At 34.2% G+C, this 16,973-nt stretch overlaps 3 protein-coding genes across 3 annotated transcripts; all 3 read left to right on the top strand.

Moving 5' to 3' along the window:
* The first annotated feature begins 921 nt into the window (after positions 1-921).
* On the top strand, positions 922-9,918 carry LOC145596128 (leucine-rich repeat receptor protein kinase HPCA1-like). Its single transcript, XM_081652551.1, has 19 exons — positions 922-1,003; positions 1,979-2,099; positions 2,208-2,279; positions 2,884-2,958; positions 3,068-3,139; positions 3,298-3,459; positions 3,541-3,615; positions 4,424-4,495; positions 4,584-4,655; positions 4,781-4,849; positions 5,003-5,077; positions 6,252-6,323; positions 6,438-6,569; positions 6,714-7,174; positions 7,253-7,393; positions 7,497-7,621; positions 8,292-8,511; positions 8,790-9,022; positions 9,160-9,918. Exons 1-19 carry the CDS (start codon positions 922-924, stop codon positions 9,640-9,642), a joined length of 2,814 nt encoding a protein of 937 aa, XP_081508677.1. The 3' UTR covers positions 9,643-9,918.
* Positions 9,919-10,941: 1,023 nt separating this feature from the next.
* On the top strand, positions 10,942-12,516 carry LOC145596127 (ubiquitin-ribosomal protein eL40z fusion protein-like). The gene is made up of 5 exons (XM_081652550.1): positions 10,942-11,092; positions 11,361-11,447; positions 12,059-12,179; positions 12,301-12,367; positions 12,466-12,516. Exons 1-5 carry the CDS (start codon positions 10,990-10,992, stop codon positions 12,514-12,516), a joined length of 429 nt encoding a protein of 142 aa, XP_081508676.1. The 5' UTR covers positions 10,942-10,989.
* A 2,573-nt stretch (positions 12,517-15,089) lies between these two features.
* Positions 15,090-15,814, top strand: LOC145593809 (18.1 kDa class I heat shock protein-like). The gene has a single exon (XM_081650176.1). It carries the CDS (start codon positions 15,125-15,127, stop codon positions 15,707-15,709), a length of 585 nt encoding a protein of 194 aa, XP_081506302.1. The 5' UTR covers positions 15,090-15,124; the 3' UTR covers positions 15,710-15,814.
* The last annotated feature ends 1,159 nt before the right edge of the window (positions 15,815-16,973 follow it).

The raw sequence follows: 16,973 nt of genomic DNA, 5'->3' as shown, positions 1-16,973 counted from the left end.
AACAGATGGAGACGAAGAGAAGCTTAAACACCGAGGAAAGAAGACGAAGACGAAGAGTACAGAAGAAGACTCAAATGCAGTACAGAGAGAGAAGGAGAGAAGGAAAGTAGAGAGAGAAGCAATTTAATTTTCTCGAAGAAATGAAATGAATTGAATTTTCATTTCACTCAACCAACACCCCGTTACATTTCAAATTCAAAACGGGATTGACATGTCATCAAGTAAAAAAAAAAAAAGCAAAAACACTCATATGCTGACTAATGCACCATAAATTACCACCCTGCCCTCCTATATGCAAATTTTGCAAATAGGAGCTATGCGCTAAGGAGGACTCCTCAAGCTCAAGGCAGCTGACATAATGTCTTTCTTCATCTTCTTCCCTTTTCCTTTTCCTTTTCCCGTACTTCAGATTTTCAGGTATATTTCTACAATTTCAACCCACGCTTCACCCACGATTTACCCACTTTTCCATGTTCTCATTTTAATGTTAACCTTGAGTAGATAGTTGTCAAATTATCTCGTCGTTCATTTCCATAAAATAATTAAAAATTAAATTGAATATATGAGATGATTTGACTATGTTTATTGGGTTATCAAATATTACATCACCTTCATAGTTTTTTATAATCTGAGTAAAACCCATTTGGTATTGAACAATTCTGGATATGGGTTTTGACTTTGACAAAGTCAGTTCTTTTCTTTTGTTCATGTTCTTTTCTGTAATTTCTTTAGGGTGGTTGGCATTGGATAATAAATAATAAGTAAATTACTAATAAAATAAAGAAAGAATTATCATTAGTTTGCCTTCTTCTTTTTTACTGATTATTTCGAGCGCCATTTAAAGTACTAATTGGCATTAGAAATTTGTTGTGTGTGTTGATTGTTGAGAGGATAAAGTGGAGCAAATAGCAACCTGGAGTTATGAATTCAGGCATATTGGTGTATTTGCTGCTTTTATTCTCATGTTGTTGTGTTGTTCTAGCAAAAACAGATCTTGCTGACTGTAAGTTTTGGTTGCAAACTTGTGATTTTGTACCCTTTGCTTGCTCTTTACATGGTATTGAGAATAATAAGTGGTGTCTCTCCATTATGATAAGTTGTCATTGTTGTGATCTCGTTCCTGGCTTTTCCGTCTTTTGATAATTTACATGCTTGAAGAGTTAAGGTTTGAGTTGCTCATTATTAAGGTTGCTGAGTGGGTTATCTGGAAGGAGGGTTCAAAGCATGCTTCACCTTGTGTAGTTTCATGCGCGGTTAAATGGTTAATGCATCTATTGTTGTCATGATCGCCTTTGCTTTCTGGAGCTGTGTTTTGATATGATCATGTTTGTGGAATAAAATGCATCTATTGTTGTCATGATCGCCTTTGCTTTCTGGAGCTGTGTTTTGATATGATCATGTTTGTGGAATAATTTACTTGCACAACCTGATATAGATGGTCCTGCTTAGGTTATGGGGCCTTTCAACTTTCTTTCTTGGTTGGTAGTTGATTATTGTTGATTCAGTTCTATTGGTGCTACTAATAGTTGAATAGAACTGAAATGTAATAGCTTTGGATCTTCTTCTTGAAACCGTCATATAGCAGAAATCCTAGTCAATTCATTGCTAGATTATTTGGAAAAGTTTGCAGAATTGAGTTGAACTCTATTAGCAGCTCTTAAGATTACAAATTCTGGCTAATAGAGTACAAAGTAATAATTTAATAAATCTACAACAGCAATTTTATCGATCAGCTTAACTCTACACTTTACTATGCTAGATACATATCCATTCCTTTAAAGCCGAAGTTAATCTGTGACACTTGTATTTCATACTGGACTACCTCAGCTTTCATTGAATTGGTATTTGAAGACACTTTTGAATGTTGCACATGAGAGGATATCTTCTCAGCAAAGTTTTATAAAGTTTCTTTTACATGGTTCATGTTATCATCTTTCTTACTGTTTCGATATAAATACTTATTCGATATCTTATGCAGTGGATGCTTTGAGATCTGTCAAGAAACAATGGCAAAACACACCTCCCAATTGGGTCAAAGGTGATCCATGTGGTCGGAAATGGGAGGGAATTTACTGTAATGATTCACGGGTGATTAGCATGTGAGTATTGTTCTTGACTTCTTATAAACTGTGAATCAGGTGTTATAAGTATGCTGCTTGATAAATATGGCTCATTTACCTACTAATTCAATTTGTATAACATTGCAGTATACTATCAGGCATAGATTTAGCAGGTCCTTTTCCTGAAGATATCTTGTCATTATCTGAACTACAGACTTTGTAAGTTGTATTAATCTATGCAACTATACTTATTCTCTATCTTGCAGCAATATTTTGAGTAATTCTTGATTGTAAAATAATTAGTGATTTGCTTGGAAAGATTACTTAAGGCAGTTACGTAACAAATGGAAAAATCATGATTCATATTGATGTTTTCAAACTGTTCTAGTATGAGATTGTTATGAATGGTGGGTATTAGGTATTCTCTGTTAGCTATTCTGAAAACAAGTAAAATGATAATTTATCAAAGATTATTGTTGTATATGCAACTGAAGACCAGCAGCTTTTAGGTTATTTCATTTTACTGCTGATGTGTTTTATTCTGATTCTATTTCTGTATTCTCGATATTTCTCATTGCCTATCTAGATGAGGCAAAATTATTGGGAATTTGGCCTCAAGAATCCATGTATGGCTATTTTCTCACTTTTGCCTCTCAGTCCCTGTGTGCATCACAGTTTTAAATTCCCTTCCACATATTTGGCTATGAGAACTCTATGTTACATTAGCATCCCTTTCTTTCTGGTCTTATTCTTCATCACCCTTCAAGAGTTTCGACTTCCCAAAACTGATCTCTTTATTAAATGTTAAATCCTTCTTATATAGGGATCTATCAAATAACAGAGGTCTGACAGGCCCCCTTCCGTCAAATATTGGGAATCTGCAAAATTTAGTACACCTGTAAGGATTATTGTCTTCATTCTTGTAAATAATAATGTCTGACTTTTTTTTTCTTCAAAAATTAGAAAAAACTAAGTATGATTTATATCATTGCCTTCTTTTATTGCAGTGTACTTGTGGGCTGTAATTTTTCTGGCCCGATTCCAGAGTCTTTAGTAACTCTTCAGAAACTTACTCGTTTGTAAGTGTCTCCACATCCCTTCCCCTCCTTTCTGATTTTGTTTTTTTTTTTCCCCCCCAATATTCCTGTATATCCCATTATAAAAATGATTGACTAGCTTACTATGAGCAACCCTACTTTATCTCCTATCTAACCCTGGTTATGTGAAACCTGCACAGGTTTCTGAATATGAATCACTTCAGTGGAAACATACCACGTTCCATTGGTAACCTCACAAATCTTGTCTGGCTTGATCTTAGTGAAAACCAGCTTGATGGAACATTACCAGTTTCCAACACGACTACAAGTGGCCTCGATAAGCTGCTTAAGGCCAAGCACTTGTATGCTTTCTTTTGCAGCAGAGTCTACTTATTATCAATTTTCTCTCCTTCCGTAGCAATAACTATATGTTCTCTGTGCAGTCATCTTGGACGAAATAAGTTCTCAGGTGAAATTCCACGCGAACTTTTCAGCTCAGGGATGTCTCTGATACATGTGTAAGTTCTGAAATTGATATCTGAATTTTACTGTATAACTAAATGCAATATGTGCAATCAGGGACCTCTTCCACAAGTAGATTTTTCTTGTAAAATAACTTGCTTAGAAGCACTTTGTTGAATAAGAAATAGCATACTGCAAAGGATTTATATAGAAATATTGAGAGCAAAAAGATTACTGTAAAACTGAAGAGAGCATTTTGGGGCACTCCAAAATGGAATGTGAAAATTGCCTTGACGCAGCTAAAGCAAAGAGTACTGTGGGGAATGGCTTGTAGAGGAAGCTGAGGATTAGTTAGAGGTGAGAGAGGGAAAGGAAGTCAGACTTATATGTATAGAGAGGAGAGTAGATCAAAATAAATCATGGAGCAAATTAGTTTGTAATTTGGGTGTGTATCAAGCCTCTTGAATGCTTGAAGATTGCATCAGATTTTTGTGATCAATCTTATTATTGCCCTTTTCTGCTCTCAGTTCTTTTATCTCAAATTCTAATCTGTTACACAACTGATGCAAGTCCCCGATTTCAGTCTATGTAGACAAGACTAATCTTATAAAGCATGTGGAATGGTATTTCCAAATTACATTTCCAAATTACAATTCCACATGATTTACCCATTAGTAATGAGTTATTACATAGATGTCCTTATGAACTTTACATTATTACAGAGAAGCTGGCGTTAAGTCCATTATGAACTGGCAGCCTTATTAAAGTCAATAATTTGCTTAATTATAGATTTATGGAGAAAACCATTTCAACTTCTTGCTCTCACACTTCTCAATTTATTGACTATCTTGATGACTTAAACAGCATTTTGAATGAAAACCAGCTCAATGGAAGTATTCCAGAAACATTGGGGCTTGTACGGAATTTAAGTGTAATGTGAGTACATGTTAGATCTTTTTTTAGTGTAGCTTACTGGAAAGAATTAACACCATTTCAGGGTAACTTACTTTTCTCTGGTTTGCAGTCGTTTGGACAGGAACTCCTTGAGCGGATCTGTGCCCCGAAATTTGAGCGTGCTCACTGATGTGAGTGAGCTGTAAGTAGTTCAAGATTTTTTTTTTGTTACTCTCTTTATGTCATAATTCACGAGTTCAAATGCATATTGATTATGTCCATAATTTTATTTATTTATTTATTTTTTTGGTTGGTACTGTATTACAGCTACCTGGCAAATAACAATTTGAGTGGGCCAATCCCTGACCTTACAAGAATGACTCTCCTTACATTTGTGTGAGTAGCAGCAATATCCGAACTGTTGGTAGCTTGACATATTTTTGTTAGCATCATCATTAAGATATAGCTTATTACAAATAATTATTTCTGAAGCTATCCTCTAGAATTCTGCCTTGTGAATTTTAGTTGATTGCCCTCTATGTTTTGCAGAGACTTGAGTAATAATAATTTTGATGCAACGTCTGTTCCTCAGTGGGTTGAGGAGCTACCAAATTTAACTACATTGTGAGTTTCTATCCCTTTTTCATTTCTCTGTGTTTTGATTTAATTTTAAGTTAAGCAAGTGGAACACTGATAAGATACATTAATTAGCGAGAGACATGTTTACACGGGTAGAAATAATGGGTGTAAGTAGGTTTAATAGATGTTGAAAACACAAAACTCGTATCTTAATTGGGTGGTCCTAACTTCTAAGTTTCATCTGACCCCCTCTTCTTTTCCATGAGAAGGAAAAGCTTTAGTAGAGATACTGGAATCATTTTGATGTTGAAGATACATAAGGAATGATCATATGATTGGGCGCATCATGATCGTATAACTTTTTGCCCAAATAAATTATATGACTGGAGAGAAAACTTTTTAGTTTTGAATACTGCTGTCTAAACAATCATGTTATTGAGCTATCAATAGTTTCTCGATTCTTGTGCATCAACTAACCAATATGTATACACCTTGCCACCGAGGTCCGAAGGTCTAGTTGCAAACACACCCTTAGCATTGCAGCTCGTAAAGTTGCGTAGAATTAAACGTGCACCAATCTTAAACACAAGCAGAATCAGAGGCACTAGGTATGGTATGGGTAAAGTTTTGATTTATAGAGATGAATGATGCTAGAATTGTCATTGTTGACAGCTGAGAAAAATATGAGTTGGGAATAGATGACGGGATTATGTGTGTACCCCATTAGAGCAGGTGTTTCTTATATATCATGGTGTTTCTTATTCATAGAAAATTACTAAGTAGAACTGTTCAGCAAAAGGAAGGCCTTAAAGCAGCAAAGAAAAAGCTGTATTTTCCTTCAAAAGACTGAATAATCTTCTTGTCTTTTGGTTCCTTTGTAATCAATCAGTTTGAATGGGATACAAATTTCTTCGTTGTAAGGCCATGAGAGATACAATCAGATTTGAGGATTCTAAGGCCTTTGGATACAAAGAAATGGCAGCTTAATAGTATGTATGGAGACTCAACCTCATTTCTTTTCTAGATTTTTTGCAATATAAAGAATTTACTCTGATCTGGAGTACTAATTGGTGGACCCTTTTATCTTCCTGCATTATATCTCCAAGGATGTTGTGACCATGGATGCAAGATCAGTATAATATTTGGCAAGATATCTACATTTTCAGTGGCAAATTGTCAGTTTTCCCTGCATTTTAATCTATCGGCTATGATTTTGCAGATTGATGACAAACACTAGTCTTGAAGGGAATATATCAACAACACTGTTCAGCTTACCTCAAATACAGACTTTGTACGATTTGCCTTTCCTTTCTTTCTTCTTTTGGATTTTCTCTTTTTCCAAAAGTACTTTGTTTTATTGGCTCTTAAATTATTTTGGCTTATGAACTTTCATATTGGACCATAGGGTACTAAATAACAACCAGCTAAATGGCACTGTAGAAATTCCAGCTAATGTCAGCATGAATCTCCGCCTTTTGGATTTGCGGAATAATTCCATTGATGGCTTCAGTTCCGGAGTATACAACAAGAGCATTCTGTAAGCATTTTGTCTCTACTCCTTCCATCCTTTATATGGTTCGCTTTTACCTTAGAATTCTGATCCTTTTGTTACAAGATAGACATTACAGAGTACACTCTTTTTTGTCCTAAGATTTAATTGAACATTGCACGCTTTCTCCAGGCTTGATGAAAATCCTTTTTGTCTGAGGCCAGAAGCTGAAGGAAACTGCACTACTGTCCAGCCTTCAAAATATTTAAACTTTATACCACTACTTAAATGTTCTCCTCCAACTTGTTTTTCAGACCCAATACTTCCATCTGATTGCAAACGTCCTTACCTTGGTAACTTGGTATTCAGATCATTCAACTTTTCTGATCTGGCAAACATGCGCTACTATGACTTTCTAAAAGACACTTTGCAACCTCTTCTATCATCCCAAGTTTCAATAGATAGAGTGTGTTTGGTGAGTTCAATGATAGATACAAACGGGTACCTTGTATTGAACATATCTTTCTTTCCTCCTGGTGATGAGTACTTCAATCGAACAGGAATTTCTCTAGTTGGGAATGTCCTCAATAATCATGTTTTTGACTCACCATATGGACCATATTACTATATTGATAAGGCTTATAACTTTCCAGGTAATTTTAAATTTTACTATTTTTTGTAGGATATTCTTTTAGAATTTTAGTTTCCTTGCTCAAATGAAAATTTTGCAGGACGAACCAAGAACACTGCTCTTATTATAGGAGTAACAGTTAGTGGCTTTGTGCTTTTGGTGCTCACAATTGCTGCTGGAGTTTATGCCTATCGCCAAATGAAAATAGCCCAGAGAGCTGCTAAATTAAACAATCCTTTCTGTAAGATTAGCCATCAATGTTAAGCTGTCAAGTTAATCCCTGTGTCTTGTTTTTGCATTCATGTGTTTGTACTAATAAATCTTGCTTCTTTATGTTAACGCAGTATCCTGGAAGAAAGGTAACATCCCTCAAGTGAAGGGAGCCAGATGGTTCTCATTTGAAGATGTAAGACAATGCACCAGTGATTTTTCTTCTGAAAGTGAGATTGGAGTTGGGGGTTATGGGAAGGTAAATTTCGCCATCCCCCATTTTTTTTCATTTTTGGCTGTGTTGAGAATTGTCATCTTCATGTACTTTAGACAACCCTCATATGGACTGGCATAGCCTGTGATAAAATGACTGTCTATGTGTTATGCTGGTCTATCAGGTTAGTTCTTCACAGCATTGAGAATGTCTATCTATTAGGAGTTCATAGATTTCTTGTAACAATTATTGAACCTATAATACTATCTCAAAAGGAAGAATAGAGTCTTTCCACACAGCTTCAAGAGTTCATATGTTGTTGTATCTCCTTTTGCATTATAGTTTTGAAATCTTCATGTACTAATGAAGTGTTTCAACATATTAAAAAATAAATAATAAATGGGATACTTTATAATGAACATATGAATTGGTTAGACCGCATCAATTAATACTCAGCAATCTTAGAACTTCTATTACACTATGGATTAAGGATGCACCCAAAGCATAGGAAATAGAACCGAACATCTTGCTACGTGCAAGTACTCAAGTACTACGTATAGGCATCACACCAGTAGAATCTTAGATGATTCTATAATTTTTATTTTCTTTTGGGAAGAGGATTCTATATTTTCTTGATCATGCATTTTTCCTTTACTTTGTTGATATGTATCAATTTGAAACTTTCTAGATATAATCATTGATATACTTTGGGCAGGTTTACAAGGGGAAACTCATCACTGGAGAAGTAGTAGCGATCAAAAGAGCTCAGAAGGGATCAATGCAGGGGGCATTGGAGTTCAAAACCGAGATTGAACTCTTATCAAGGGTTCACCACAAGAATGTTGTCAATCTAGTTGGCTTCTGTTATGATAAGGGTGAGCAGATGCTGATTTATGAATATGTTCCGAATGGGAGCCTGAGGGCAGCTCTTTCAGGTACAATTTCACTTTACCTAAGACAGAGATAAACTGCAAATAGTTGCATGTGTATGATGCAAATCCTAAATTAAACAACAAAAGTATATTCTCGTTACATATATGAAGTATGAACCTCTATCCCAACCAATTTAGTACTCAAATCACTTAATTATAAATTGTCAGCCTTTGAATGTTATGAACAGTCATTCTGATTTCCGAGTACTCATTAAAGACAGTGATGCGTGCCTTTATATTATCCTGGGTGAAGCTTTAAAATCCTGATGATCCAATTGCAGGGAAATCTGGAGTTAGATTGGATTGGACACGGAGGCTAAATATAGCCCTTGGTGCAGCTAGAGGTCTGGCATACTTGCATGAGCTTGCTGACCCACCCATCATACACAGGGACATTAAATCAGACAATATCTTGCTGACTGATCACTTGAATGCAAAAGTGGCAGATTTTGGTCTGTCAATACCTTTCAGTGATGATAAGGGTCAGGTAGCCACCCAAGTTAAAGGAACATTGGTTAGTCCTTGATGCCTATATTATCTTTGTTATATAATATGAGATGAATGAGAGAGCGAAGATGGGTGAGGAGTGAAAATTACAATCATGTATATGTCTCACCAGTTGTTTTGATCATTTGTTACAATGTAATGCAGGGTTACTTGGATCCTGAATACTATATGACCCAAATATTAACTGAGAAGAGTGATGTCTATAGTTTTGGAGTGGTGATGCTGGAGCTGGTTACTGGAAAGTTACCATTGGAGAAACACACGTACATTGTCAGAGTAGTAAGGGATTCATTGAAGGAGACGGGGAGCGTATACAACCTTGTGGACCCTGCCCTTCGTTCAGACATTCTGATTGACACGGATGATTTTGTGAATTTAGCTATGAAGTGTCTTCAAGACACAGGAGATGAGCGACCTTCGATGAATGAAGTGGTGAAAGAGATCGAGAGTATAATTGAAGCAAGTAATATGAACTATGATGTTGAATCGACTACCACCTCTGCCAGCTTCGATGTCACAAGAGATAGTAGTTATCCTTATAACAGCTATGGTTCAAGAGATAGTGGCTATCCTTATAACAGCTATGGCTCCATGGATAGCAGAATGAGCAGCCCTTTTATAAAATGAGAGAAATAGAGAATTCTCTGTACAAATTCTCTATATGTACTCTGCTTCACTCTGATTGATCTTTGTATTGGAGTGTGGTAGACTTTTCTGACTATATTATTTTTTTTGAATTTTGATAGGTTATTATTGTGTACATAAAATGAGGTGCTACTGTTTTTTTTTTTTTTGTACATATACACATATAAATACACAATAAAGCAGCATTTACAGGACTTATAGCACATGTATCAAGTCTGATTTCCCATTCACTTTGTAAGAACATATTTTAGACAGAAAATTAACTCGCTGTAAGCATCGAGTGATGTTGGCCTCATTAGCCGAGCCGAGCCGAAGCAATGGCATGGAAATGGACTCGTCTCCAAACACATATTTCCATTTACCTATTTTTACCCCCTTTTTTTAGTGCGAACCTATTTTTACCCCTAAAACAACACCAAACACATGAATTAAAGCATGTTTATACCACATAATTCATTTTAGAAATTTGCTTTCAAAAAATAATTTCACTCCAAGTACTTACGTACTACCTCCATTTCATATTATTTGCAACAATTAGATATTTTTCCTCTCTATTTTATGTTAAATCGTTACAAATAATATGAAACGGAGGTAGTATAGTTTTCAAAAAAAAAAAACGGAGGTAGTATATGAGTATATCGGTATATGAGATTATTGATAATGTAAAGACCATAGTATCCTTGCAAAAGAAAAAATACCTTCATAAAAATAAAACAAAAACTTTTGTATACACCCGGTTTACACTAATATTACTGTACATCCAGCAGTATAAGGGTAACTTTTACCTAATTTTAGGGTAACTTTTTGTCTTTTTTTTGGGTAACTTTAAACATAATACAATTTTTATATAAATAGGCAACAAGAAAAGTTTTATAATGGTAATTTAATTACATTCAATCACTAATAATTGATTTTTAGTCATTTAAAATGTGATTTGTTACTAATAATTTTTATTTGTATTGGATTAATTTTATGCATATTATGGTAACTTTTATTCATTTCAGGGGTAACTTTTGATCACTTTAGTCTATCTTTATAATGAATGTACAATAATTATTGTATACCCGATTTTTTTAAAAGTTTGTGAAAATAAAATCCAAAAAATGGTGGGAAATAAAAAGCAAATGACTTGGGGAGAGGTTTTACCTCAATTTAAATTTTTGGACAGGTGTCAACGTGTCATTACCCCTCCCTTGATTCAGAAAGGAAAAAACCTAGGGATCTTCACTATAAATACAACCCATTATCCCTCTCTCTAAAACTTACAGTTTCCATAATTTCACTACAAAGTTTCTTCAACAAACCAAGCCAAAAACAGAGATAACAAAAATGCAGATATTTGTGAAAACACTCACTGGTAACACTACCACTCTTGAGGTCGAACCCAGCGACTCCATTACCACTCTCAAGTCCAAGATCCACCTCAAACAAGGTTTCTCCTCCCTTTTTTGAAGCTATTACTCATTTCAACTTTTCTTTCTCTGTTTTTTTAGCTGATTTCACAGTTTTTTTGAGATTAAAACTTGTATTTTACTTGAAATTATGAGTTTTCAAATGTTATTTTTGAAGTTTTTACTCCTACTGATTTTGATACATTTCACTGATTTTACTCTGTTCTTTAAGATTTTATACCGTTTTTCAGTTTTCAGCCGCAAAAAAATGTGTTATAATCTTTGCATTTTTTGTGTTTGTTTTTGAAGGAATAATACCAGAGCAGCAGCGTCTGATTTTTGGTGGGAAGCAGCTTCAAGATGACCGTACTGTTGCTGACTACAACATTCTCAAAGGTTTACCTCCTCTTTTACTCTGTTTTTCTCTCTCTTTCCAGAATATCGTTCTTCCTTGCTGATTTTTGCGTCGATGATGATATTTGAGTTATTTATGCTTCATTTTATTATTTTTTGGATGAAATCTGCATCTATTATTGTGTTGCTCTATTTACTCTGTTTTAAAGCCATTTCTCATTTTCCTGAAACTTCATATTTGTTGTTGATTCTTTATTTCTTTCTTCCCTTCCTTTTTACATGTTTTCATAATATATTAATAATAATCGCATCACTTTAGTATCTCTCTGTTTTATTTGTTTATTTACTCCGTATTATAAATGGATTTTTCTTAAATTAATCTCGAAATTCTCTGTTTTTCGTTTTAGTTTTTGAAATCCAGTTTCTGTTGTTTATTTTGAAGCACTTTCTGGTTTAGTCGCAAAATTTATGTTGGCTATTTTTACAATAACAAACTCGTTCCTCTTTTATCAGTGTTGATTGTTAACTCGATTTTTGTTAAATCTTATCTGCGAAATTTCTGACTTGCTCCGTTACAAATAATCGTATATTTGTTATTGTTGTGGTTCATAATAATAATGATTTTGAACTTTTTTTTTTTTTTTTTTGGTTAGAATCAACACTTCACTTGTTGCTGAGGTTGAGGGGAGGAGGCTACGGAAACTTCCACAAATACAATCCAAGTATGGTGGTGTTGGCTCGTCAGTATAATCAAGACAAGAAGATCTGCCGCAAGTAATCATCCATCTATCTTTAATAATTTTATTAATTCAATCTCTTTGTTTGATTAAATTCGAGTACGAAAGTATAATATAAGTAACAAATTGCATTTAATTTGTTAAACGACAATCTTCAGGTGCTATGCTCGTCTGCCATTGAGGGCTACAAACTGTCGCAAGAAGAAGTGTGGACACTCCAATGAGGTACAAAAATAGTGTCACTAATTTTCATAATTATTATTCGAATTATTTGCTTTATTTTTATTAATTTTAATGGTGTGTGTATTAATTTTATGTTACAGCTGAGGGCTAAGAAGGTTTTCTTGGCAAAGGGAGCCAATCGGGTCACTTAAATGAAAGGAGAAGGGCAATGGTTGCTGCGACTTTGGTTGAGTTTTTAGCATAATAGTAATTAATGAAGTTTTACTAGAGGACACTACTACTAATACTCTGGTTTAAACCTAATTTCTGTAGAACTATTAGTTTTGGTGGAGTTTATGGCATGAAACATTTAATATGTTGCTAAATCAACACTGCTTCTACTATTATTATGGTTTATGTATAAATTTGGACAAGTATGTTTTAAAATTGGATGATGTTATGGTTTTGCCTTGCATTTGAAGTTGCCTAAAAGTGTGTCATAAAGTTGAATGTTTCTCTTGAGTAAACTTGGTAAAACAATGACTATTTGTGGAATTGATTTTGCTGAATTATTTTCACCTAGTTCCTTATGTACAGCATGTTAGAATTTTAACTTTAAATTGCTTCAATAGGAAAAGGGGTTTTTCTCTAAAAAATAAAAGGCCTATTATTTAATGGATTATATTTAAATCTGTTGTTAAAAGTTTTTTGCATTTTTCACAAGAGGGAACAATGAAAAATAAAGGCTTAAATAGAAATTGTAATTGATTGACTATATTGGTAAATAGTGGTGATTAATAGTTTGATAAATGACTAAAACATTGGTGATAATTGGGTGATTTAAAATAATCATACGGAGTAAAATATTTGACCAATGTCTAAATTAGATCGCACATATAAATACTCATAAGGGGAAAAAAAAAAGGGGGATAGAGGGGTTAAACTTCTTGTTTAATGGAAGGAAATTGGTCAATAAATTTGAGAAAAGTAAATGAAAATACTACGAGTAAAAGAGTTGAAGGTTATGCATGTGTGACATTCAACATTACTTGAACCAATTTTTTTGGCTAAAATGTCACTATGGGCTCGTGACTTTTTTTTAACTAAGTAACCAAATTCCCTTCGGAGTTTTTATTTTAGAGTAATTATAATCATTCAATTTACTCATATCATTTTGGTTAATTATCTTATGATGTACGGAGTATTTCGTATAAATTTGAGGGTGAATATTAAAACAAGTTGTATTACGCTTAGGGCCTGTTCACATTTACTTAATTTCAGTTCAGTTCAGTTCAGTTCAGCTCCAATCAGTTCAGTTCAGTTCAGTTCAGTTCCAATCAGTTCAGTTCAGTTCAGTTCAGTTCAACTCTTAATTTCCCTCTCACATAAAATATTCATTTTAGCTCAATTCAGTTCAGTTCAGTTCAGCTCCAATCAGTTCAATTCAGTTCAGTTCAGCTCAATTCAGTTAATATGAACAGGCCCTTAGCTCGTGTTCATAACATAAAATATAGAAGCATGAACCCTAGCTTTGAAAAACGAGTTATGCATAATCGAGCTTTATTTGCACATTTGTTTATCGAGGCATATATGCTAATAAACTGGTGCTGTATACGGGTTTATCTGTTTGTAGGGAGTAGGGACAGCTGCCAAATCTGTTATTTTGTCTTTTAGTGATGTCAGAACTCAGAAGTTAGTGGAGGAGTAACCTGAGGTGTAGTGGATGCATGGCATAGAGCTACCACTGCACACACAGACAATTTAATCTGACGTTGAATCATTATTACTTTCTCTTTCTATCTCAATATATCATTATATTGCTTGATTTGATTCTAATCTTCCATTTTACTGTCCTCACAAAATTAGCTATTCCTATCTCGATAATAGTCTGTAACCTTATGATTTTATCCTAGGTGTTAGTAATTAGTCCATTATAATTATAATTTTATCCTTGTTATAATAATTAATGATCGATATTAAGGTAGTGTTCAAATTGCTGATGATAATCATATGACTAAGCTATATGAGTACATGAATTTTCCAATATGAAATACGAAGTATATACTACTCCGTAATAATATTTCGCCATCATAGTATCATATATTGGGTACCTAATTAACCTTAATGACATCCAAGTGTGCAATGTGCTAAGGTTTAATTGTGACATTAAAAAAAAGTACTAGTCAACGTACTTAAATAACGTACTTAAGTAATCTTACTTAAGGATCGGAGAACTACGGTGTTTTGATAAATGATTACATATAGCCTAAAAAAAACAATGACATTTTAAAATTTTTTCCATATTTTTGGGTATAGCAAGTTCTGAGATGATATCGTATTACACATCACAATAAAATTTTATTCAAATAAAATAATAAATTAGCCCTAAAAATAAATGTACAAGTACACCATATTGATTCACAATACATTATTATGGAGTATTATATTGTCATGTTATCATTGTAATATAATTATATATAGTTAAAGATAATCAAAATAATTTGGCAATTAGCCACGACTAATACCATATTTTATCAAGTTTTAATTAAATTAATTACTCTCACTAATCAGCTTGCAAACATAATCCATGTTATCCATCTAAGTAGCTAGCTAAAAGCCCAAAAAAGATGTGCATATCCTTACTGAAATTTGATTAGTGAGTGAGTACAACTTCTCGTTTAGCTTGCTCTCCAAGCCAAACCCTAAAAACCTACCATCCTTATCCTATAAATAGGACCCCTCCCTCTCTCCATTTGCACCACAACTCACAAACACACTTCTTCCATTTTCTACCCTTTCTGCAACTCCAAAGCTCCAAAAATGGCGACCCAAGCTTTTTCTTTCCAACTCAGCCCTAACTCCAGTCTTCTCCCCGAAATCCTTCCCATCCACATTCCTGTGTCCTTGACCTCTGACTCTCTCTCCAAGAAGAAGAAGGCGGCTTCGTCGTCTTCTTCGTCGGCCCCCATTGACGGAGATAAGCTTGCGAGCTCACTCTTGTCTTCCTTGGGAATTATGGCCCTCTCTTCTGGAAACTTCCAGGTGGCGACGGACTGGAAGGAGACCTCTGACTCTCATCTCATCAAGGTCGAGCTTCCTGGGATGAAGAAGGAGGAAGTTAAGATTGAAATGGAGGATGAAGATGGTAACAACGTGCTTGTCATCTCCGGTGAGAAGAAGGAGAAAGAGAAATCGAAGAAGAAGCAGAATGATGAACAAGAGGGTGACAAGTGGATCTTTGCTGAGATAAGGTCTGGAAAGTTCTGTCGTCGTTTCAAGCTCCCTGAGAATGCTAAGGCTGATGAGATCCAGGCTACTATGGTGGATGGTGTTCTTACTGTTACTTTTCCCAAGGTTCAACCTCCTAAGAAGACTGTTAAGTCTATTCAGATTTCTTCTGCTTGAAATTTCAAGTGTTGGTTCGTTTGATTTTCTGGGTTTTATGATGGTTTTAAGTTTTTTCTGGGTTTTGATGATGGTTTTAAGTTTTCTGGGTTTTATGATGGTTTTAGTTTTCTGGTGATGTTTAATGTTCTATCTGGGTTTTTTCTTTTTAGGTTTTCTTATGATGAAGAGAGAGTGGTAGTAGTATTAAGTACATATAGTAGTAATGATGTAATGAAAGAAGGCTAGATGCCATGAAAATGAAATGATGATCATCAGGTTTTGTGAATATAATCAAATCTGGGTTAAGTTTACAGTATGTTTATGGCATGCATGACTTCATTTTTTTTCATTTTCACAGTACATTACATGTTATTTTAATGTTTTTGAATCTTATGAAAAAATGGTGCATGGTTTATTTCGGTGAATTAGTAATTTAGTATTATTAATTTATTAACGTATTAACTATTAAGTACTCGTACAGCAGCTGAAACTTGAAAGGAGTAAAAATGTTAGGCAGGCCTAAAAAATAATGTCCCAATTGGAAATTGATGCTCATTAGAGTATAAGGGTTAATTCTAGTTAAATTTCTAAATTTCGTAAAAATTTCTAAATTTCGTAAAAATTGATTTTTGTAATGCGTAGTTCCTAACCAAAATTCTACAAGTTAAATTATAAATTAGGGACAATATGGAAATGTTTGTTAAGATACCCCATATATATAATTAGAAATATAGAATCAAAGAAAATCATACCATGATGTGTTGGTCTATTGGATATTTTTTTAGATGGTGTATTGGATACTTGAATGTTCCTCTTTTGACACTTTTTATTCATGGTCAAACTAAACTACGAAAACGGATTAATAGAAGCAATTTTCCAAAATCAAATGAGATGTTTTATGGGAAGATTCTTAAGGTATGAGTACTCTTTCGTCAAAGTGATACATTATTTGTGATGCTATTCTCTAAGACCTCATAAATTTCAATGTGTCTGATAGAGATAATTAGTACTTGATAATTAGTACGCTATTCAATCATATCAGCCCTAGAACTTTAATTAATTGACAATCGACTGTATATTTCGGATAAAGATTAACACTAGTAAGGAATAAGGATCGATCTAGTCGAAATACTTCATACTCCGTATTAATTAACCCTAGCTATATAACCTAATACGAGGCCTTAGCCCAAAAGATAGAGAGTATGTCCAAAATCCAACGTGTTAACATATCACCCGTGAAAGCCCCCCGCACATAGAACTTGAAGACTCAGACAGTGAGACT

The sequence above is a fragment of the Chenopodium album genome, chromosome 19, assembly GCF_948465745.1.
Source record: "Chenopodium album chromosome 19, dcCheAlbu1.1, whole genome shotgun sequence".
Taxonomy (NCBI): domain Eukaryota; kingdom Viridiplantae; phylum Streptophyta; class Magnoliopsida; order Caryophyllales; family Amaranthaceae; genus Chenopodium; species Chenopodium album.
Note: the sequence above shows the minus strand (reverse complement) of the source record. Positions and strands in the feature narration are given on the sequence as shown.